The sequence below is a fragment of a genome, assembly GCF_019968955.1.
Source record: "MAG: Porospora cf. gigantea A chromosome Unknown PgA_NODE_37_length_58739_cov_358.438, whole genome shotgun sequence".
Taxonomy (NCBI): Eukaryota; Apicomplexa; class Conoidasida; order Eugregarinorida; family Porosporidae; genus Porospora; species Porospora cf. gigantea A.
Window position 1 is genome coordinate 38,771 of NW_027151661.1, and position 19,969 is coordinate 58,739.

General features: G+C 52.2%; 15 protein-coding genes across 23 annotated transcripts; 6 read left to right on the forward strand and 9 right to left on the reverse strand.

The window, feature by feature from the left end:
* Positions 1-21: 21 nt before the first annotated feature.
* Positions 22-1,708, reverse strand: KVP18_002243 (uncharacterized protein; the record flags this gene model as incomplete). 4 transcript variants are annotated; one of them, XM_067952976.1, is made up of 5 exons in its annotated part: positions 22-445; positions 474-757; positions 784-1,229; positions 1,258-1,367; positions 1,395-1,633. In XM_067952976.1, the coding sequence occupies 5 exons, from the start codon at positions 1,631-1,633 to the stop codon at positions 22-24; spliced, it is 1,503 nt and encodes a 500-aa protein (XP_067809149.1). The 4 variants fall into 4 exon arrangements, with proteins under 4 accessions (XP_067809149.1, XP_067809152.1, XP_067809150.1 ...); XM_067952977.1 differs by lacking the exons at positions 22-445; positions 1,258-1,367; positions 1,395-1,633 and having other exon boundaries at positions 470-757; positions 784-1,161; XM_067952979.1 differs by lacking the exons at positions 474-757; positions 784-1,229; positions 1,258-1,367; positions 1,395-1,633 and having other exon boundaries at positions 22-453.
* A 167-nt stretch (positions 1,709-1,875) lies between these two features.
* On the forward strand, positions 1,876-2,946 carry KVP18_002255 (uncharacterized protein; the record flags this gene model as incomplete). The annotated part of the gene is made up of 1 exon (XM_067953000.1): positions 1,876-2,946. The coding sequence occupies one exon, from the start codon at positions 1,876-1,878 to the stop codon at positions 2,944-2,946; it is 1,071 nt and encodes a 356-aa protein (XP_067809173.1).
* A 25-nt stretch (positions 2,947-2,971) lies between these two features.
* On the forward strand, positions 2,972-4,700 carry KVP18_002245 (uncharacterized protein; the record flags this gene model as incomplete). 3 transcript variants are annotated; one of them, XM_067952983.1, is made up of 2 exons in its annotated part: positions 2,972-4,238; positions 4,267-4,700. In XM_067952983.1, 2 exons carry the CDS (start codon positions 2,972-2,974, stop codon positions 4,698-4,700), a joined length of 1,701 nt encoding a protein of 566 aa, XP_067809156.1. The 3 variants fall into 3 exon arrangements, with proteins under 3 accessions (XP_067809156.1, XP_067809154.1, XP_067809155.1); XM_067952981.1 differs by lacking the exon at positions 4,267-4,700 and having other exon boundaries at positions 2,972-4,261; XM_067952982.1 differs by lacking the exon at positions 2,972-4,238 and having other exon boundaries at positions 4,461-4,700.
* A 68-nt stretch (positions 4,701-4,768) lies between these two features.
* Positions 4,769-8,060, reverse strand: KVP18_002246 (uncharacterized protein; the record flags this gene model as incomplete). Of its 3 annotated transcripts, XM_067952986.1 has the most annotated exons (3): positions 4,769-6,651; positions 6,684-6,891; positions 6,957-8,060. In XM_067952986.1, 3 exons carry the CDS (start codon positions 8,058-8,060, stop codon positions 4,769-4,771), a joined length of 3,195 nt encoding a protein of 1,064 aa, XP_067809159.1. The 3 variants fall into 3 exon arrangements, with proteins under 3 accessions (XP_067809159.1, XP_067809158.1, XP_067809157.1); XM_067952985.1 differs by lacking the exons at positions 6,684-6,891; positions 6,957-8,060 and having other exon boundaries at positions 4,769-6,631; XM_067952984.1 differs by lacking the exons at positions 4,769-6,651; positions 6,684-6,891 and having other exon boundaries at positions 6,942-8,060.
* A 945-nt stretch (positions 8,061-9,005) lies between these two features.
* KVP18_002259 (uncharacterized protein) lies at positions 9,006-10,139 on the reverse strand (the record flags this gene model as incomplete). The annotated part of the gene is made up of 1 exon (XM_067953009.1): positions 9,006-10,139. One exon carries the CDS (start codon positions 10,137-10,139, stop codon positions 9,006-9,008), a length of 1,134 nt encoding a protein of 377 aa, XP_067809182.1.
* A 144-nt stretch (positions 10,140-10,283) lies between these two features.
* Positions 10,284-11,165, forward strand: KVP18_002254 (uncharacterized protein; the record flags this gene model as incomplete). 2 transcript variants are annotated; one of them, XM_067952999.1, is made up of 1 exon in its annotated part: positions 10,284-11,165. In XM_067952999.1, one exon carries the CDS (start codon positions 10,284-10,286, stop codon positions 11,163-11,165), a length of 882 nt encoding a protein of 293 aa, XP_067809172.1. The 2 variants fall into 2 exon arrangements, with proteins under 2 accessions (XP_067809172.1, XP_067809171.1); XM_067952998.1 differs by having other exon boundaries at positions 10,722-11,165.
* A 21-nt stretch (positions 11,166-11,186) lies between these two features.
* KVP18_002270 (uncharacterized protein) lies at positions 11,187-12,479 on the forward strand (the record flags this gene model as incomplete). Its single annotated transcript, XM_067953026.1, has 1 exon — positions 11,187-12,479. One exon carries the CDS (start codon positions 11,187-11,189, stop codon positions 12,477-12,479), a length of 1,293 nt encoding a protein of 430 aa, XP_067809199.1.
* A 335-nt stretch (positions 12,480-12,814) lies between these two features.
* Positions 12,815-13,453, forward strand: KVP18_002260 (uncharacterized protein; the record flags this gene model as incomplete). Its single annotated transcript, XM_067953010.1, has 1 exon — positions 12,815-13,453. The coding sequence occupies one exon, from the start codon at positions 12,815-12,817 to the stop codon at positions 13,451-13,453; it is 639 nt and encodes a 212-aa protein (XP_067809183.1).
* Positions 13,454-14,362, reverse strand: KVP18_002240 (uncharacterized protein; the record flags this gene model as incomplete). The annotated part of the gene is made up of 1 exon (XM_067952972.1): positions 13,454-14,362. The coding sequence occupies one exon, from the start codon at positions 14,360-14,362 to the stop codon at positions 13,454-13,456; it is 909 nt and encodes a 302-aa protein (XP_067809145.1).
* A 55-nt stretch (positions 14,363-14,417) lies between these two features.
* Positions 14,418-14,696, forward strand: KVP18_002241 (uncharacterized protein; the record flags this gene model as incomplete). Its single annotated transcript, XM_067952973.1, has 1 exon — positions 14,418-14,696. One exon carries the CDS (start codon positions 14,418-14,420, stop codon positions 14,694-14,696), a length of 279 nt encoding a protein of 92 aa, XP_067809146.1.
* Positions 14,697-14,742: 46 nt separating this feature from the next.
* On the reverse strand, positions 14,743-16,521 carry KVP18_002237 (uncharacterized protein; the record flags this gene model as incomplete). Its single annotated transcript, XM_067952967.1, has 1 exon — positions 14,743-16,521. One exon carries the CDS (start codon positions 16,519-16,521, stop codon positions 14,743-14,745), a length of 1,779 nt encoding a protein of 592 aa, XP_067809140.1.
* A 41-nt stretch (positions 16,522-16,562) lies between these two features.
* On the reverse strand, positions 16,563-17,507 carry KVP18_002239 (uncharacterized protein; the record flags this gene model as incomplete). Its single annotated transcript, XM_067952971.1, has 1 exon — positions 16,563-17,507. The coding sequence occupies one exon, from the start codon at positions 17,505-17,507 to the stop codon at positions 16,563-16,565; it is 945 nt and encodes a 314-aa protein (XP_067809144.1).
* Positions 17,508-17,629: 122 nt separating this feature from the next.
* Positions 17,630-17,860, reverse strand: KVP18_002271 (uncharacterized protein; the record flags this gene model as incomplete). The annotated part of the gene is made up of 1 exon (XM_067953027.1): positions 17,630-17,860. The coding sequence occupies one exon, from the start codon at positions 17,858-17,860 to the stop codon at positions 17,630-17,632; it is 231 nt and encodes a 76-aa protein (XP_067809200.1).
* A 59-nt stretch (positions 17,861-17,919) lies between these two features.
* KVP18_002248 (uncharacterized protein) lies at positions 17,920-19,048 on the reverse strand (the record flags this gene model as incomplete). The annotated part of the gene is made up of 2 exons (XM_067952988.1): positions 17,920-18,669; positions 18,698-19,048. The coding sequence occupies 2 exons, from the start codon at positions 19,046-19,048 to the stop codon at positions 17,920-17,922; spliced, it is 1,101 nt and encodes a 366-aa protein (XP_067809161.1).
* Positions 19,049-19,640: 592 nt separating this feature from the next.
* On the reverse strand, positions 19,641-19,949 carry KVP18_002272 (uncharacterized protein; the record flags this gene model as incomplete). The annotated part of the gene is made up of 1 exon (XM_067953028.1): positions 19,641-19,949. The coding sequence occupies one exon, from the start codon at positions 19,947-19,949 to the stop codon at positions 19,641-19,643; it is 309 nt and encodes a 102-aa protein (XP_067809201.1).
* Between the last annotated feature and the right edge of the window lie 20 nt (positions 19,950-19,969).

Here is a 19,969-nt window from a genome sequence, read left to right on the forward strand (position 1 = left end):
CATGGCTCTCAAACCCTTGAATCAATTTAATAGCGGACCCGGATCTGACTTACGTGAAATCCGCAGCGCCTTGTTATCCACAAGAACCACATCGATGTTGCCGGCGGGAGGTAACCCAAAAGGGTTGTGCTCGTCCTTGATCACCAGGGCAACGACAAGAATGGTCGCCAGCACACTGAGCCAGAACGCGATAAACGATCCAATTGCATCCGGGAAAAAATCTATGAGTCGGAAACCGGCAATCTCACTTGGAAACGATTGACCTCCCACAACAATCATTGTTCCGTTGTCATACTCCCTGTTCAGCATAAGCCGCATTCCCAACGCGACTAGCCAGCCTAGGCACAAACTGGCGGATCCAAACCGTCTTTGAATCTGCAGCGGTAGGACGGAGAAGCAGTGGGTGTATTGGAAGGACGTTGACAAGCTCGTGATCAGCGTTGACCTGTTCATAACAACCTGGATGTACTCACAAGTGGTACATTGTATAAGCAAAGAACGCGTACTTCTTGGGGCTGTTGAACTCTAGGATGGACCCAAGCAAGGTCAACAGGCTGTTCCCCACAGCGGTGACCAGGAAGCACGACTTTATGGTGATCTTGGAGGTGGCTACGAGAGATATGACGGAGCCAAAAAACGTGCACAACACAAGGGAAACAGGGAGTACTGTTAGAGCCACTGCTGGCAGCATATTCCGCCTCAAATCTGGGAAGAAGGTGACGTGGATTGTGTTAACGACGGTGTATCCTGAGAACGCCTGTGTAATGTGCACCCAACACTCACCATGGTAGCGATCCCACACACCAATGACGACTTCATCGCCTCAGAGTGAACGAGCGAATGGCGGATTGACCGAGGAAGCAGGCAGCCCTTCTGGTTGACAGCTATCATAGTGGCGAACTCCTGAGTGCTGTCGCCCTGCCGTAGCAGGGCAAGGAGTGTCTTGGCGTCATCGAGGTTGCCGCCCTGTATCAATGTGTAGATGGAGCAGCAGACTAAGGATCTGTGATAGAAGGCGAATATTCCCAAAGGGATGGGGCTTATTGCCAAGCACCACCTCCAAAGAACTAAGTCACTGTACAGCATCGGCTCAAGATTGTCAACAGGCAACGATGCTAGATTGACAAGGCAGCCTGCCATGGCGCCTAGCGTCCTCGGCATCTGGAAGAAAACCAGAGTGAATGATCCTCGTAGACGTATTGGGCTGAGGGTGAGGATATAGAACGCTGCTGTTTACGTAGTGGACTTGGCGCTCACTGGCTGTGCACAGCATAGCGTCGGTCCAAGCGAAGAGGAAAACCAGGAAAGAGAACTCCTCGTAGCCCTGCGCCAAGCAGGTACCGAGCACAGCGTATCCGGAACAGATTCTATTGTGAACTGTCGCCAAAGCTCACGCCGAAATCAAGGTCATCCGGTGGACGGATATAGGAAGAAAGCCAAAGCAGAGCGTGCCAAGAATGCTCCCAACAGTGATGAGGACTTCCAAAACCACAATACCATTCATGCCTTTTTTGTCTAGGTAGCCTGTGATCAGACAGTCTCGCGTCTCACAAATCTGCCAGAGGCCGTTAATGGCTTGGAAGTAGAACCCAGAGGTCAGGGAGGGAAGAGCGCATAGCATCATCAGTCGCATGAGAACTATATGGGTCAGGTACGCACCCTCACGTTGTGACGGGGTGCCGCTACGGATTGTCAACAGAGCCTCCATCGACTTGTCCTGAGTAGAGGTGGCAGATTGCAGGTTCTGCTTTTCACTGGACTGGTGAGAGCTCTGACGCAGAGAGCCTATTCTCGTGGCAGCTTGGGACTCCGTTCTTACTTTCCTTCGAAGAATGATGCCTGTGTGGATTTCCAACAAAAATCCTTACAATTGTGATGATGCTGATCGAAGTGCTCCGTCGGGTCGTGAGGGCTGCCTTATGCGTCTTGGGGTGGGTTCTCTGCCTCGCTGGCGTAGCTGTGGTATCTGCGAAGACGCGTCGTCTCCAAATCGACCACACGTGCACCGATGCAAGTGCGAGCTGGTGGAAGCAGGGTTCTATCTGGGGCCCCAGTTGGGAGTTGTGCGCGTATTACGGTCTGACAGCTCTGTTTGCTCATGTGGCCTGCCTTCTCACTGGTATGCTACTATATTACGATTGGCCCTTACTTAACGGGATTCTACGTGTTCTTCTAGCTGTAACTACACTGACCACCGCAATGCTGGTGCGTAAGGTGGTCTGTAGGATGGTAGTTTGGGCGATCACTGGTGGAATTGGCACCGGCAAGACCTCCGTATCAAACAAGCTACGAGCTGAAGGCGCTATTATCATCGATGCCGACGAGGTTGCGAGAGAGGTCGTTCTCCCAGGAGAAAAGGCCTACAAACGCCTAGTGGAAGCATTCGGACCTACGATTTTGAAGAGCCCCACAGAACCCGACTCACTCATAGACCGCAAGCACCTTCGACGAGTGGCGTTCGCAGATCCAGAATCTGTGGCCAAGTTGAATCGGATCACACACGAAGCCATTTTGAAGCGCATGCTCAGACTTCTTTGGGATGTCAAGGGATTATGGGGCACTGATAAAGACGCTCTTGTGGTTTTCGACATTCCACTTCTGTTCGAAACCAAGGTCTTCAAGTGGGTATGTGCTCCGATCGTTGTGGTATCGAGCAGTCCCGAAAAGCAGCTAGAGCGAGTGCTAGCCCGTGCGAGCGTACCTCCCATGACCAAGGACTTCGTTGAGAAGGCAATGGCCAGCCAAATACCCCTGTCCGTAAAGGGAGCCCAAGCCCACATAGTACTCGACAATAATGGGACGCTGGAAGCTACCTGGCAACAGCTGAAGGAGTTCGCGAGTGTCAAGTTTGGGTTGTACTTTGCAGCACAAGAGGATCGAGTCCTCACAGGGCCACCTGGCACGTCAGACTCCAACGTACGCCGTCGGTTTCAAAAGCCAACTTGAGATTGAATTAAAAGCTAGATTTGTGATGAAGGAGGTGTCCTCCATTTTCGGAGGTAAGAGTGTCGTACAATCAAAGTCCAGTGCGGAGCATATTCTCGCACTCAAACAGAAACTTCGAGTTACATTGAAGAATGCTAGGGAATGTCCGCCTTCGCCTGGACTACCGCCTCCGTCAGGCTCTCAAGGGACACCGCCTCCGTCAGGCTCTCAAGTGATGGCGCCCTCGCCTTCTCAAGAGACCGAGGTCAAAGAGATAAAAGCCCAGGCAAAGCCTAAGCTGCTTAAAGAGATTAAGTCCAGTGATATCAAGCCCAAGGACACCAAACCCAAGGAAGTGAAACCAAAGCCCAAGGAGATTAAACCCAAGGAGATTAAGCCCAAGGACATTAAACCCAAGGAGATTAAACCCAAGGAGATTAAACCCAAGGATGTGAAGGTAAAGGCGAAGGCCAAGAGCCTTGTGAAGCCTCCCGTGGACTTCGATGGTCCTCTACCATTGGACGTCATAAAGAAAAGGCGTTTGGATGGAGGTGACGAACCTCTCCAGAAGTGCATGCGATTGGAGAAGAGCGGGAACGAGGTGGAGAAGGGTGGGATGGACTCACTGGTTAGGCGGTTAGAGGCCAGCCCTTCGTTCAAGCCTCCAGTTGTCAAGCCTCCAGATGTCCCAAAATCTGACTTCAAAGGGCCTCTATCACTTGATTCTCTGTTGAAGCTCAAACCAGAGGGGGAGACCGATCCATTGGAGCCTGCGGCGTTGGCGGTCCCTATGACCGCGAAGCCCCCTCCACTTAAGAATGACACTGTTCCACAGCCACCTTCAACCAGATCCAAAGCAGCCAGCAGGCCGAGTCGGACACACGCCTTTCCAAATATTGACGGCCTTGAGAAACAAGGACAGATACAACGGCCGACTCCAAGCGTCCGACTTCACGAGAGCGTTAGACGTCCGCTGCCGTTGAGGGCCATCGTTGCTCAGGCAGTGCTCTCGTCCGATGAGACGCCAGGTATGGCTGAGGTCAGCCCGGCCACTCCCAAGCTACAACCCGTGGAGGTTGACGACGAGGCGGAGCCCCCGAAGAAAGGGGTCGACGTGCCCACTGCCCCGCTTACTCAGTTAGAACTGCAGGACGTAGCAGACCGCCCAGAGCCTGACGTCCTGGACTCCGAGAGTCGACGGCTGGCGGCTGAAAGACGGACTGCTCGACTTCAGCGAACGAATGCTTTAATGCGTACGAAAATTCTGTCAGAGTTTCCGTTGAGTGACGAGATCAGGCCTCTACTAGCCCCTCGTGAGTTGGGAGACGCTTGCTGACTCAGATCTGACGCCCAGCGATCTGGAGGCCACCCTGAACTTCCTTGACTCGTTTTCAGACGAAACTGAGACACTTCCTCAGTCAGAGGCCGCGCAACTGGCATTGTCAGCCGTATCTGGTCTCACGACGGTACACACTGAACGCTACGGAAGGTTGCCACCTGTTCAACTCCCCACTGGTGACACCAAGGAATGTTTGATGAATGGTACCGTGACGGCTCAACAGCTACTGGTCTTGGATGAAGAGCAATTGTCATCATTACTCCAGGAGTACGCAGAAACATTGGCCATGAACCTACTGGTGGAAGACAAAAAGCACTTCAACCTGTCAAAAGCCATTTTGCGAGCGCAGAAGGCGCTTAAGTGTGACCTAGACCCTGTAGCGCACTCTTCATGGAGCCTGGAGCAGATCGTGCGATCTTCTACCGGACAGAACTGAATCCACAACATTGTCTATGGTGCTCAGACTCACATGCGTTAAGATTTACTCTCACAGGAACGACCCCGTCACAACAAAAGCACCACTACTAGCGTGACGATCCAACCACCGAGTATGCGGCCTCCATCTTCAGGATGCTTGGGTGAGGCGCCTTGCCTTTCGGAAGTCCTAGGCGTCGTCGTCGTCGGAAAATCGAGCTCATGCACAACCTGCTCCATCATCTCCGCTGAGTCCAGCAGACGCAGGTTCTGGGGCCCTCGTGGGGTAGCTCCATCTACCACCTTCCGAACTATAAGCTCCGCCGGAGCTGATGGCCTCAGCGCTTGAATCATGGCCACGGCCGAGGCGACATACGGAGCTGCGAAGGATGTGCCGTGCTTGAGACCGATCCGATTAGGGTTAGTCTGACTGGTGAGCACTAGGATGTCGTAGCCGGGGGCGTAGACGTCGACGAGATTTTCACCGTGGTTGGAGAAATAGGTGGCTTCACCTAGGATGTTACTGGCGCCAACGCTGATTATGTTCGGTAATGGATACATGGCAGGCGCGTAGAAACTGTCACAACCGTCATCTCCAGGAGCGCAACCAGAATTTCCCGCAGCAATCACCATGATATGCCCTACATTCTGCAGTCGACGGAGGGCGTTGAATTCCGCATTCATGTAGGCAACCCCTCCGTAGGAGTGGTTGGATACCGGGAAGTACTCATGGAACATGAGAAGATAATCATAGGCCAGTAGCAGCGAGCTGGTGGTAAGCCTTTGGTTCTCATCTCCGGCTCTGATACAATGCACCTTGCACATGGGACAGGCTGGTATGACGCCAAGCCCGTTATTGGCTTTCGCTGCAATGATGCCCGCAACCGACGTCCCATGGAGGGGAGTGTTGGGTAGTGCGTCCACGGGCTGCCCTGGCTTCCAAGCGTTGTAAGCTTTGCAGGTAGTGATTGGCGTTTTTCCGATTGTGTTTGGGTCGCCTACTACACAGTGGGGCGCTGGAATCTCGAAGAACTCGAGATCAGGGTTGTCCATTGAACACTCGGTGTCGATAACAGCAACGTTTATGTGCTGGAGCGAGGTCTCATCGCGCTGGAAGTTAAAAACCATCCAAGCGTGTCTCAAGTGAGCGCCGACTGAGCTGGCCATGGGCCATTGGTATTTAGCTCCAGGATCGTTGAATTTCGAATGGTACGCCTCCCAATCCACAGGCATGTTTTCCAGCACCGTTGCCATGTCTATAGGTTCTCGGACCTTGGCAATCTCCACCGTTTCTACGCAGGGCGCAAGCTGAATCAGCTTGGTCCACAGGTCATTTATTTCACCCGCGGGGAACAGGTCGTCACACAGCATCGGCAACCACTGCGGTTGGATGGCTGGCACTGTGCTACGGGTCTCTAGGGTGTACATCTGAAGAACAGCGTACAGGGAGAGCATCTTTGCAATGGCGTCGTCTCGCATCATACCATTTCGAAAGTGTTGTGCTACTGCGTGAGGGACCACCATGTCCATTGGTGGTATGGGTTTCACCATAATGTACTCTTCTATAATCCCAGCCGTCTCCTCGAATTTCTTTAGGAAAGCTGTTGTGTCAGGTACGCCATCCATCAGCATGGCATCCAGCGCATTTAATTGTCTACGGGCTAGGTACAATTCCGGCTGTAATTGCACTCGGATAGGGTGTGATCCCATTTCCAATTCGCGGAACTCAGCAGCCACCTCCACCTCGGCTGGTAGGGAGGATCCGAAGTTTCCATGTTGGAAACGGCCTGTTACCTCGCCAATTACACGCAGAAAAGGTTCGGTTGACACATCACCTATCGCCTCTGCGCAAGGTAACCAATCAAGAATGACTTCAAGAGGGCGCTCGTAGGACGGTAGCGTCTGACTGAAAGCTAGGCTTGTCAGTAGCACCTGACTGACCACCCACATCATGTGTGCATACAGAAACGGAACTGAATTCTTTTAATGGGATACCAGACGGGACTCAAACCCGCAACCTTTCCTTTGCGAGGGGTAACTGTGACCCTTTTTAGGTAGCCAAATGCCTCGTCATCAACGAGACTCCTACTGTGGATCGCGCCATCCACTGCGCCACTACGCGCGCACGAGTGCTCAGAGATATGTGAAATGTTGATAGCTCTTGTCACCAGACTGACTATCCACATCATATACACACCGACAAAAATGTCAGACTGCCTGTGGCTGCACACTGGCTTTCACCAGCATCATTCATTGCCGTGCTTCATGCAAGGCTTACCTCACCAACGTGCTTTCCGGATACCGTGGCGGCAGGAAGCAGCTCGGACACGGCTGAGGCGACGGCGGTCGAGGTAATGTCCCGTGGTTCCTCATCAGACAGAGGAATTCTGAGGATCTCTGTCTTACCCAGGAACGCCTTCATGTTGACTTTACGAAGTGCGTGGTCGTCTGTGGTGTGGAAGTAGTAAACAAGGTTTTTGAGGTCATGTACGGAGGTGTAGAAGGTCTCAGAGCAGTAGGTGAGGGTGGGAGTGATGGTCGAGACAATTCCGACAGGAATGTCGAAGTTATTCAAGATGGTTACTGCCTTCTTAATAGCCTGCTTCGCTGTTGGAAGACTCGGGGTAAAGTTCCTGAAGAAAAACGCACGAATGAATCTGTCAGTAGGAGTAAATGAGCCAGGAAGCCCCTTACAGCCATGACCTGCGCCTAGCGGGCCCAGATTCAGCTTCTCGTCAATCTGGTTGCCGGGCAGACCCCTAAGGTCAGGAGTGACATTGCTCACGTTGACGTAGTTTCGGAGATTAGTCAGATGCCATTGGAAGGGAGGTGCATTGGTGAAGACGTGGGCATGGTTGTCATGTATCTCCAGTCCGGCAGGGTTGGTGTATTCCACTACGATGTCTCCTCCTCGCTGATCACAGATTCGGAAATGGAGGGGGGCAACGACGCCCCCAAGAAAAGCTTGCGCCTCAGCGAAGACCTTAATCTTGGGCAACTCGTTTTTGACTTCATCGCAATCCTTGAACATTGATAGCATGAACTCATTGAGGTGCACAATGTCCACAAGATGAGTGGGGTTCTCCGGATTGTGCGCGGTTACATCACTGTAGCCAATGAAGTAGAACATCGAAACGCTCAACCCCTCGGAATTGATACCGTCGAAGATGCAGTCATAGCCAGCAGTGGCGGCGTTCATTCCAAGGGCAGCATACTTCGTCATCCATGTTGAGGTGACAGGACTCGGCTCAGATGGTGAGGACGATCGGTTAATTCCTGTGGGCACGAACATCATTTCGCCTCCGACTTTGGCAGCAAACTCGAGGGTTCGGGCGACAATTGCTGTCCCATCCTCAGTAACGAACTGTATACCAGTGCACATGTCTCGTTTTTGATATATCTATTATTAACTATGAGTGAACAAGACCCTCCTTTTTTTTTGTGTCGTGTATCGTGCTCTCACCAAATCTGTTGTTTTGTTCACTCGAAACACTTTCACAGCTCACTCTCCTCTTGTTTCTAGTGACGTGTGCTCTAATCTGGGCTTCTTCCTAGACAGGGCTTTCCTTACTGAGGTATCCTCGTCCTTCCATCCAAGTGGAGGCCAGACTTCTGTCTCATTCATATGTGGTCCCACAGGGACCGTTCGACACTCAATGGAGCCTCCGTTCCTCGAGGTCATGAAGTAGTCGATCTTCCTGGCTTGAGCAACAGGTAGAGAACGTGATCTCAATTCTCCACAGGGCACCACAGTGATTCTTCCTCCTCCTACCGCCATAACCTCACATGGTCCACTATTACGGAGGCGGTAGACCCAAGGAAGATCATGCCCAGGAGTTTTCTCCTAGGTTATCTCATAGTCGCTTAGGTGTAGACGATGAAGTCTCCGACCTTGAGACCTCCATCAATGTCTACACCTAGAGCGTTGTAGCCCAGTGTGGCTACACGCCCCGCCTCTTCGAATGGTGGGGTTTCCCTACCCCGCAACTCAATGTCGACATACCGCTCGAGGATGCGGTGGCAGCTCTCGTTCAAACCGTACGGGGAAGTTAAGATAAGTCGCGAGGTCGTCCCTCACGTACGCCGCGACTTTCTTACTGGTGAAAGCTGTTCCTCTGTCCGCGAGCCGGTACGTTTGCTTCCACCCTGGAGAGGCGGTTGAAGGCGTTGACAGAACACGTCAACGTGTAGTCTTCAAAGACTACCACACATCGCACATAATCATAATATTGCCGCAGTTCTCTTCGGAGGATTTTTCAAGTTCCAATATCTAGTGTCTGGTGGATTCTCATCCTTCGCAGAGTGTTAGTGTTTAACCTTCAGAGTGTTAAGCGTACTCAACCTTTTGCAAGTTGTTAACGCCAACACGTCCTCCGGAGACGTCAACAGCGGGAAGCAGCTTGGAGACGGGCCCGACAACACCAGTTTTCGTGATGTCACGCGGCTCTTCGTTGGACAACCCAATATGTATGATATCCGTTCCATACTGTAGATCCTTCAGGTTGACTTTACGGAGGCCGTGGTCGGTAGCAGTGTGGAAGTAGTAGACGAGATCCTTGAGGTCATGCACCGAGGTCCAGTGAGTCTGGCCGCAGTATGTGGCGGTTGGGGTAGTAGTAAGGGCCGATCCGATTGGAATGTCGAAATTGTTCAAGATGGTAACTGTTTTCCTGACAGCGTCCGTGGCTGTTGGAAGACTAGGGGTAAAGTTCCGGTAGAAGAAGGCACGAATGAATCTATCTGGTGGAGTAATTCCGCCGGGAAGCGGATGGCAGCCATGTCCCGCGCTAAACGGGTTCAAATTTAGCTTCTCGTCGATCTGGTTACCAGGCAACCCTTTTAGATTCCCATTGACATTGGCCACGCTGAGGTAGTTTCGGAGATTTGTAATGTGCCACTGGAAGGCAGGTGAGTTGGTGAAGACGTGGGCATGGTTGTCATGTATCTCCAGTCCGGCAGGGTTGGTGTATTCCACTACGATGTCTCCTCCTCGCTGATCGCAGATTCGGTAATGTAGAGGGGCAACGACCCCACCAAGATAGGGTTGGGCCTCAGCGAAGACTTTAATCTTGGGCAACTCGTTTTTGACTTCATCGCAATCCTTGAACATTGATAGCACGAACTCATTGAGGTGCACCATGTCCACGAGATGAGTGGGGTTCTCCGGATTGTGCGCGGTTACATCACTGTAGCCAATGAAGTAGAACATCGAAACGCTCAACCCCTCCGAATTGATACCGTCAAAGATGCAGTCATAGCCAACGGCGGCGGCGTTCATACCAACGGCAGCATACTTGGTCATCCATGTTGAGGCGACAGGACTCGGCTCAGACGGTGGGGACGATCGGTGGATTCCTGCGGGCACGAACAGCATTTCGCCTCCGATTTCGGTGGAGAACTCTAAGGTTCGGCCGACAATTGCTGTCCCATCCTCCGTAATGAACTGTATGCCGGTGCACATACCTAGTTTTTATATATTATTAACGATGAGTAACGCTTGTTGGTGGGCTGGTATTTAGCCACCAGCGACATCTACTGCAAAAACCGTCCTTTTGTGTCTTATTCCAGTGGGGCGCCTTCCGAAAAAAGACTGGATATCGGCTGAATGCTGGCGGTGTGGGTTTTCTTCATTGTATTGTGGCTTGGATCTGTGGTAAGTCCACTCGCAGCCGTGTGGTGCTTCCTCCAAGGCTACCATTCTGTAGGAATTTCTCTCGTCGCTATCCTGGTCTCGCTGTACCTCTGGCGGCCTGAGCCCTCTCCCCCATTGTCCAACTGGGTTTTCGAAACCATCACGGACTCGTGCACCGAGGCGTCTATCACGGTTGCTGAAGGTGCATTGGATCCTGAGAAGCCTACTCTTTATGCAATAATGCCGCACGGCGTTTATTGTTGTGGTTGGTCTCGTCTATTTGCGTGGGAAGGGATGCGTCATGTCCATTTCTGTTTCTCCCCACTGCTTTTCTATTCTCCTCTGTTCACACCATTGGTTTCGTTGGTTGGGAGGACGCATTCGTCATCACGAAAAGACTTTGAAGACATCATGTCGCAGGGCAAGAGTGTTGGACTCATACCAGGAGGCTTCGAGGAGGCGACCATCTTCAGCAACGGATCCGATCGACTCTACATTAAAAAACGCAAGGGTTTCCTGAAGCTGGCGCTTACCTACGGGTATCGCGTTGTTCCCGTTTTCAACTTTGGCGAGCGATTCACGTTTTGGAACGTACAGGGTGCTTGGAGACTCAGATTGTGGCTCAACAAGTTCAACATTCCAGGTGTACTTCCAGCAGGCCGATGGTTTTTGCCAATCCTCCCTGTGTTGGACATGTCTCATTTAGTCTTTGGCGATCCGATAGATCTTACCCAGTACCGCGAGCCCTTGGACGTGGATGGGGCGCACGAGCTATATGTTTCAGAGGTCGAGAGATTGTACAAGGCACACGCTTTGAAGTTTTATGGAAAGGTTTCTGCACTGGAATTATGGTAGTGAAATTATCAATTTGCCACCATGCCTCCTCGAATGGAGAAGATGGACCTGCACCAAGCCGCTCTTGACCACCAGCAGAAGGAGCAGCAAACATTCACCCCTTCCTACGGAGGAGGCTACGGCGACAGTCGTGGCGGCTACGGTGAAAGAAGTGGCGGCTACGGCGAAAGAAGCGGCGGCTACGGCGACAGTCGTGGCGGCTACGGTGAGCGACGCGGGAACTTTGGAGGCCGCGATCATGATGGAGGCGAGCGGACCTGGACCCGTAATCAGGCGCCGGCGCAATCTACCCGATCTGGATATGGCGATCGTCGCGAGGGCGGCGGCTTTCAGGCGAGAGATTCTGGATTTGACCGTCGCTATGGCGGAGATCGCATGGGCGATCGTATGGGAGATCGCCCTCGCTTCGGAGACCGTATGGGAGGAGATAGGATGGGAGGAGATAGGATGGGAGGAGATAGGATGGGAGGGGATAGGATGGGAGGCCGATCAGAGCTAACATTTTCCCGTGCCGGTCCTCCTCGCGGCGCTGGCGAACGCACCTTCGGTGGCGGTTTCGGCAATCGCGCAGAAAGAACTACTGATGTGATCACCCAAGGTGGTCGTTCTATGTTCAGGGCGCGCCCCGCGCCTGAGTGTCGGACTCCAGTCACGACCACCCCGCCTCCTGAGACTGCTGACGACGTGGCTGATAGGATGCTGAAAGCTGTGCACATTGGAGTGTCGAAGACTCTTTCTCAAAATGTTGTGGATTCTATGGGAAAGGATTTGGTGAACGAAGCAGCCCTCTTTCGCCAGAACGCTCCGCTGCTTGACCACATCCGTGCTGCGGCTGACCATAGAGATGCAACCACGCTGAACTCTCTTCTTTGCGACAACGAGACCATCATGAAATGCAACGGTATCGTCTGTCATATGCTTGCGTCCTCGCTCGCTAAAGAGGCGCTCAAGCAAAATGACCGGAAAGGCGTCCAGCTTGCTGTGAAGACCTTCAAACCGGTTTACGGTGCCTTCCAGGCACTTTGCAGCAAGGCGCTGGATTTGCGATTCCTCGTGGAGATGCAGCGCGTCATCTGTCACGCGAATGCTCCGTGTCTTGAGCCCTCTTGGTGGCTGCTAGAGACGATATGGGATGCCCTTTATTCCGAGCGCTACATGGAAGACGCGGTGTTCCACGCCTACTACAACAACCACCTGTCTATGGCCTACAGAGAACTGTACACTGCTTACGCGGTAGACCGCAAGACAGCCATGAACCAAGTAGGTACTGTAGTATTCACTCCCTGGCCGAAGCGTCGTCAACGATTGACGTAGAACTTGGGGAGAACAATGCTGGTGTATATAGACTTGGTCGCCCAAGTAAAGGCACACCTTACAGTGATTCCGTTGATATTTCTTACCTTCTCATATTGTCCCAGCTCGAGAACTGGTACCAGTGGTTTATTCACGAATCGGTAAAGGTCGCCAAGTCAAGGAGCACGAAGTGACGGCATCAGTTTCATGAATCAATGTCCTCAGCATTCTACGTACACAGAAAGAAGCAATTCACTGTCGTTCACAAACATGAAGGAAATCGTTGAGTACGTAGCTTCGTATCATCAGAATTCTATAGGCATGACATCTGGTATCTGCCGGTCACCGGCAATTACATGATCCACGCTCGAAAACTCGAACTCCTGTCAGACGTCAATTTGGAGTCCGTCCAGATCCTAAAGAGGGAGCTGGACTACTGGATGTTTGCAGTGACGATGCTGGCTCGAGTCAGCAGCATCATTGCAGGGCTTACCCCTGCCCTGATTCGTTTGGGACCGCAGTCTTTGTTATTCGTAGTCGTGTCTACAAGTTCAGCTGGACTGTTGACGGCGCTGACGTGTCTGTGCGTCCTACTCATGGTATTCACCCCCGAAAAAGCGCTTCGAGGCACCTGCGAATCTGATGTTGCAGAAGCTACCGCCCTGCTTAGCAAGTACGCAAAGCTAGGGTTATTCATTTTGGAGTGCGGTGTATCGCTTTTCATGTTTGCTGTGGTGTTGTTCAGCCTGGCGAAGTTCACAGCCGGTCCGGCAGCACTTTCGGCTATCATCAGCATTGTTGCGTTGCTAGCGTTGATATACCATGCAGCGCTTTATGACTCCATGCAGCCTCGTAGAGTTGTCAACGGTGAGCGGAAGAAATGCAATTCATCAGCGGCTCTTCGAGTGTCACGTCCTAACCTCGCCGCGATGCATGGGGACCTAGGAGTTAGCAAGACGCACTTAACAGATCCTCATCGAGAACGTTCGATCTGATCAGACTTTTCTAGAAGGAATGGCATGTTCGAATGCTTCCTTCCAATCTCCTTTCTCCCTAAAACGCGTGAGAATGGATACCACTTGATTCACAGTCAACACCTTGGACCCTCGCACAGCCAGGAACTCCCCTATAGGCAAGCGAGCAGTCCGAATGCCAATGTCATTGGCCTTGGTAAGAGTCAGTTTAGGGTACCGGTTCCTGTCAATGAGCCCTCCAAGTATCAAGATGTTGTCATCTTCGATGGTGTCGAGCGTGGCGGGTGAGTCGGCCGTGAGGTAAATGAACCTCTTCCGAGTCTCATCGTTGACGAGGCACTCGAGTTTAACGTTGGTTATGCCGCAACACCAACTTCCGGCTCCAGAGCACTTTGCCAGACCGTCGTTGGAGAGCATATAAGACCCCAGCCCTATGAAGCCCATGCGAAAGGGAGTTGGAGCCTTGAAGTTGATGCTGTAGCTCGTGGCGACCTGCTGTTTGAGAGATATGAGCTCTTTGTTGGATTCCAGCGCTTCGAAATTCATATCAACCAAGAGATGAGGAGCGTTGACTGAACGGCTATCAAACTCCTGCCGACGTTTGACTCTTCGAGGAATAAAGGGTTCGTCACGGTCCACCACCGCCCCCTCAACTGCATCGGTCACTAACGCCCCCTCAACTGCATCGGTCACTAACGCAGCCTCGGCCTCATCCGGTGGTGGAAGCTCGACTGCTAGGGGGGCTGGTAGCTTCTTGACAGCGTCGCGGGCTTGTTTCTTCAGCTTTTTGCGTTTACGCTGCTCGGTTCTGGACTCTTCAAGTCTCCTGCGCTTCTTCAGTGCCGTCCTACTGAGGGTGCTCTCTTCAGCTTCTTGCCAGGGTCTGCCTGTGTAAAGATCGGCAATGCGATTTGCAGTGATGCCTTCCATATACAGATTTAACGTTCGAGGGTGGCTTCATCACTATCAGAATATGCCAAAAACCATGTCCAACCTTCTGCGTATCGGACCTTCTGTAGTGGATTCAGTCGGACGCGTTATCCAACCTCTCGTTGACCAGCAGCTACGAGTTTACAGGATTGAGGTCACATCTGCTGAAGAAATATCAAAGGAGTTTCCGAATCCAGTGGAGATGCTAGCATTCCTGAGGCATCTACTGCGAGGCTCTCACCTTCGGCTACGAATTGGCCCTCACGAGTTCGTCGCCGATAACCTGGACTACAGCAACGCCCTAGAAGCGCTCTGCCAGCCTTTTGAAGACTAACTCAACATCTCAACAGTCTGCTAACCGTTTGAAGAACGTTGAGATTTCAGGTGCTCGGATGTAACTCTTCGTCTTTCCTCTTCACTGCGGCCACATAAGCTTCACTAACCGCGTCAGTGACACGAAATTGGCTCCTGTCTGTTTCTCGTTCCTTTGCAACGTCTTGCATCACCGAACCTAGCTCCAGAAGAAGCCCCGCCCGTACACCTTTTAGTCGCTCATAATCTTCGCCCTCTTCTGCACCTTCCAGCATATCTTTAAGGAACTTCTTCGCCGCTTTCCGAACCGTGTCTTCGACTTCGATGATGGCGATAGACAGAAACGTCTCCACCATCATTCCGAGGGCCTCTTCCTCAGCTTGCGGATCCATATCGCTTGAGGTTGTGTCGCCAATTACGGACTCGTTTGTCATGCTCATCGATTTGCTGACGCCTTTGCGCATCTCCCGTTGGAGGCGCTTCTCCTCTTTCCGGCGCTTCCGGTCTTCACGCTTTGCTTTTTTCTTAGTCTTCTTCGCGGCCTTCTGGCTGGCCATAATAGTGCGCGCCGAGACTCTGGCCGTCTTTACCACGTTTCCCATGTAACGGAATTGGGCATCAGCCTTGTGGTATTGCCCCTTCGCCCACGTGTCTTGCTTCCCAAGGTAGATGTTGGCCACATTCTCGTAGGTCCATCCAACGGCGGACATAAATAATGGACCGAATGTGGTGTTGCACAACACATTTATCTGTTGCTTCATCTCCTCCCTCCACGAATCCCGCAGCTCAGAGACCATCTTCTTACTTTCAGGTTTCTCCTCAGCGAGGAAGGTAGCCTCGACTATCATTGCACACCTGTCGCGGAGGCGTCCAGCTAGAAGACAAACATCCAACTCGTGTTGGCCTTCCACGAGTTTGTGTTGAACTCCCTCACTGAGCATGTCGTCCATGCCCTCAGAGTCCATCATCAGGAGTGTACGCATTTTACCTGTCCACGGCTCGAGAGTTTCCGAACCGAATAGCAAGGTGAAGATCATGGATCCATCGACAAGGTCCATCTCTTGAGTGGCACCCTTTCCTTCGGTGTCGTATTTCAGTCGCAGCTCATCATCGCTCAGGATCTGGTAGGCCTCGCCCAACTTCTGGAACTTAAGATTGGCGTCTGGGTCGTCCTTGTTCTTGTCTGGGTGGCATGCCATGGCCAATTTGTAGTAAGCCTTCTTTACATCCCCCGAACTTGCGTCGGTTGGGACTCCGAGTGTATCGTAATATTCCGTGTCTAGGACACTACGTTGGCCGCCGCCTGGCAGCTTCGGTGCTGGCGGTTGCAGGCCTTCGATGAGTTTCATGTCCTCCTTTAATTGTTCGAGTCGTGCAACACAGGCGGCTTCATCCTCGTTCAGATAGTATCTGTAAACTACCCACTCGCCGGTTTTCTTGTTCCATTTCTTTCCGTTTTGGCTCTCCTTGATGGCTTCGGGGGTGTTGACCACACCTCGACCAATCTGGTAGAGCCCAGTACCAATGCCTGCAATCGGTAGCGCCACAGCACTGGCCACGCCCACAGCCATCCCCTTGAAAAGTCCACCTGTCTTGTTTTTATCCGTCTTGTATCCATGAACTGGTGCTGCCACCAAGGCAGCCAGCCCTGCGCCAACACCAATTCCTATGTTCTTGAGGCCGGAAGCGACACCGGTTCCAAAATCCTTTGGCTTCCGGGTGTGAAACAATACGCCGTCGTCATCGCCCATCACTCTCATAAGTGCCTCCATGGCCTCATCCTTGTCCACCTCCTTATCTTCGGGTAAGAGTGCAAGCTGTTGGCCTGGGCCATCATCATTCGACATTTGAAATGCCTTTTTTTTGCCAGCAAACGATCTTTGTTATATTAATGCTTCCTGAAGGAATGCCAGCGGTTCTTGACAGCATGCTCGGTCCTGCCCTTGAGCTGTGCTGCGATAAAAGACCAGCGATTGCCATGAAGCTTGTGGAGCTCTCGTACTTGCTTGTCTTCTTGTAGAGTCCATTCACCTTTTTTAAGGTCGGGGTCGAGATGGTTGAACCACCGCTCGCGACATTGCCTACCGCGCCGCACATCATGACCTTCATGGAAGTAAAAATTAACTGCTTGTGCCAACTTTGTCCATTTCACGCCTGTGCGGATGCGACCTCCTTGACCGCCCTTGACCCCTTCTCCAAGGAACATTCCCACCAGGTTCGTCAGGTACTTGTCCTCGTCGACAAGCCACGACGCCCCTTGCGCTTGTGAAGCCACAAGTCCCCAATCAGACGGTGGGGGTAACTCTGGGACTGGAGCTACTGATCTGACGTCGAGTTCGTTGTTGGGGGTGGTGGGGCTTGCCACTCGCTGGCGCTTGCTCCTAGGCACCCAAAGCTCCTCATCTGTGTCGGATGCCCTGCAACTGCTGTGGTCACTGCTATCTGGTATAGGTTGCAGGTACAGCATATCCTCTACCGGAATACCCGGTGAAACTAGGGGTGATAGCATAGGGCTTTTACGGAAACTCATGACTGAATCCGTAGGATCCGTAGAAGCTCCCACCGGGACCGGACTCTGTAGCGAGCTACAGGCAGGACTCAAATCAGTTGCGCTTGATAACAGCGATTCATGCAGCGATTGACTCTCATACAGAGGTTGGCTTTGGTAAGACAAGGGACCATCAAGAGGAGGCTGAATGGCCCACCTAGCCTCCTCTTGGGGCTCGAGGAAAGGAGAACAATAAAACGAGGATGGAGTATACGGAGACTCGTCAAAAGCGTCAGCCTCGAACCAGTTGAGCTGCGCGAACGCTAGCCTGTTCGTAAGCGACATTAGCGATATTGTCGAATTGTAGCAACATACACTACCCAGGCAAGGTACTCTCTTCTGGAGGCTCTCACGTTATCAAACTGCATCGAGCGCCCTGCGTTCCGTTCACAACCTTTAAAACGAGGTTATAGACCTCTAAGGCCTCTCGACGCCTGCTCACTCCTGGGTGCCGCAGGTGCAGTAGTCTTAGCCTTCTGGGATTCTGGGTCTTCCAGCTTCATCTCAAACATAGCACTTTTGACGTCGAAGTACTCGACGACGGATTCGTGATTCCGATGTACACGAACTGCATCCTGAAATGGTGGTACGGCAGCGGAGATAACCACCACTGACACGAGTAAGATAAACGATCGCATTTAGTTTGTTAGAAACGCACGCCGCACTACAACACTTCATGTGGGCGTGGGGCCGCATTTTAACTATGTGTTAAGAGTTGATACCTTGGTGGTCTCGTCATCCGGGAAACGTAGGAAGGGCTTAACGGGGCTCGGGAAGGAACGATCCGAGAGCTGATTACGACGGCCTCGCGCGTAGATCTAGGGAGGCGACCCCAGCGGTGTGTATCGCATCGCATCTTGCCAATCAGAGCGATCTCACGTGACCTGCGGCTTTGGCGCTCTGAGAGAGGGAGTTCCCAGTCGTATACGGGGGCGGCGTGTGGGTTTGGAGCTTCTTGCAACAGATCTATCACGGAGGAAAGGAGCCGACGGATGTATTGATAATCCGGGCGCTCGGTGAATCCGAGGCCTCGAACGTAGATGCAGGCTTGTAGGAGTGCGGATGGGAGGCCTTTGCAGAGTTCCTCCATCGTGATAGCTCGCTTGGCCTTTCGAATCTGCGCGTACTTTTCCTCCTTTGTGCTGGCTACCAACTGCTGCCAAGGTAGCCGCTTACGAACGAAATAGATCAGACACAGTAAGGCCGATTCCAAGTCATCGCGACGACATTGCTCGTGGCCCTCATGTGCATTGAGACTTGCATACCGAGCCGTTCCTGTCAGCGTTAATCCCGTTCGGAAAGGAATATGCAGTCCCTTCGCGCTTTTAAACCGCTTGGCGAGCCCGAAATCAATAAGGACTACTCGGCATCCCTGAAGCAAGAAGTTCTCGGGCTTGACGTCGCGATGAATAACTCCCTTAGCGTGTAGTGTCTCGAGCCTCTGTATCTGAGTGGAATCGAGAATACTGCCTCACCATCTGCAACGTCAACATGCAGCTCGTTGTCAGGGATAAGCCGTCACACGATTTAAAGTAGTGTTCGAGACTCTTGCCGTGCAAGTCCATAACAAGAATCTGATGGTTGACGGAATGTCCGAACCAGTGCACGCGTCCGAAGTCTGGCTCCCGTCTCATGAGCTTGTAGACTTTCGCCTCTGTGAGGAGCTGTCGGTGACGTGCTGTGGCAGCTTCAAATTTGATTGCGACGCGTGCCGGCACAATTCGTGGGTCCACCGCCTCGCCGGCGTAGATTTCGCCGAAAGAGCCGGCACCGAGGCGTCTCCCTACCCGCCACCTATCATCCACCGACGAAGGGATCAGTGACATTTAAGTGCGAATTGCATATGTGCTGGCTTGCCAATGAGAGGAATGGGATGAGTGATATACACCAGAGACCACCTGAAAACAGGAGGCTGAACCAACTCTCAACCGAGACAGTACATGCATGAACTGATCCCGCTAATATAACCGTCCTTTGGGCAGACGAGAGCGCTGGGCCAGCGCCTGTTATTCAGATAACCAAGAACGAGGATCGTAGAGGCAGACAACCAAAAATCGTGTCCCATTATCCCTTAATATTGCGAGTGTTCATTAAAAATCGACTACACTTCTGACAGCAAGTGGAGTTGGGAAGGGATTCCGCCTAAAATGGTTCACGTGGCGACAGTCTTCTGTTTTATCCCTAGCAGGTGTGTATACGATGGAGTGACTCTTTATAAATTAAACTTACGATGGAGTGACTCTTTATAAACTAAACTCACGTGGACGATTGCCATCATCCATTAATATTGCCCAAGTGTGGTGTTCATTAAAAATCGATTAGAGTGCACACCATTAATACACGATCCCGACAATATACAGCATTAATCCAAGCTCCTTAGCAATTCGCTTGCTTTTAAAACGGCGCCAAAAGCGCGGTTTACATCCCGAATAGGGTACGTGAGTTCTCGGCATCAGCGGGGAGAGATTCGCCCATGGCATCAGTGTCAGAGAGGGATCGGCCAAAAATAGCACCCAGGGCACTTAGAGGGCCAAGTAGAGTCTTGAGCATCGCCACGTCCACAGCTGTAGGCTTTATCGACAAATCTGTCAACAGTTCAAAGTCCTGAACGGTACGTGAGTTCTCGGCATCAGCGGGGAGAGATTCGCCCATGGCATCAGTGTCAGAGAGGGATCGGCCAAAAATAGCACCTAGGGCACTTAGAGGGCCAAGTAGAGTCTTGAGCATCGCCACGTCCACAGCTGTAG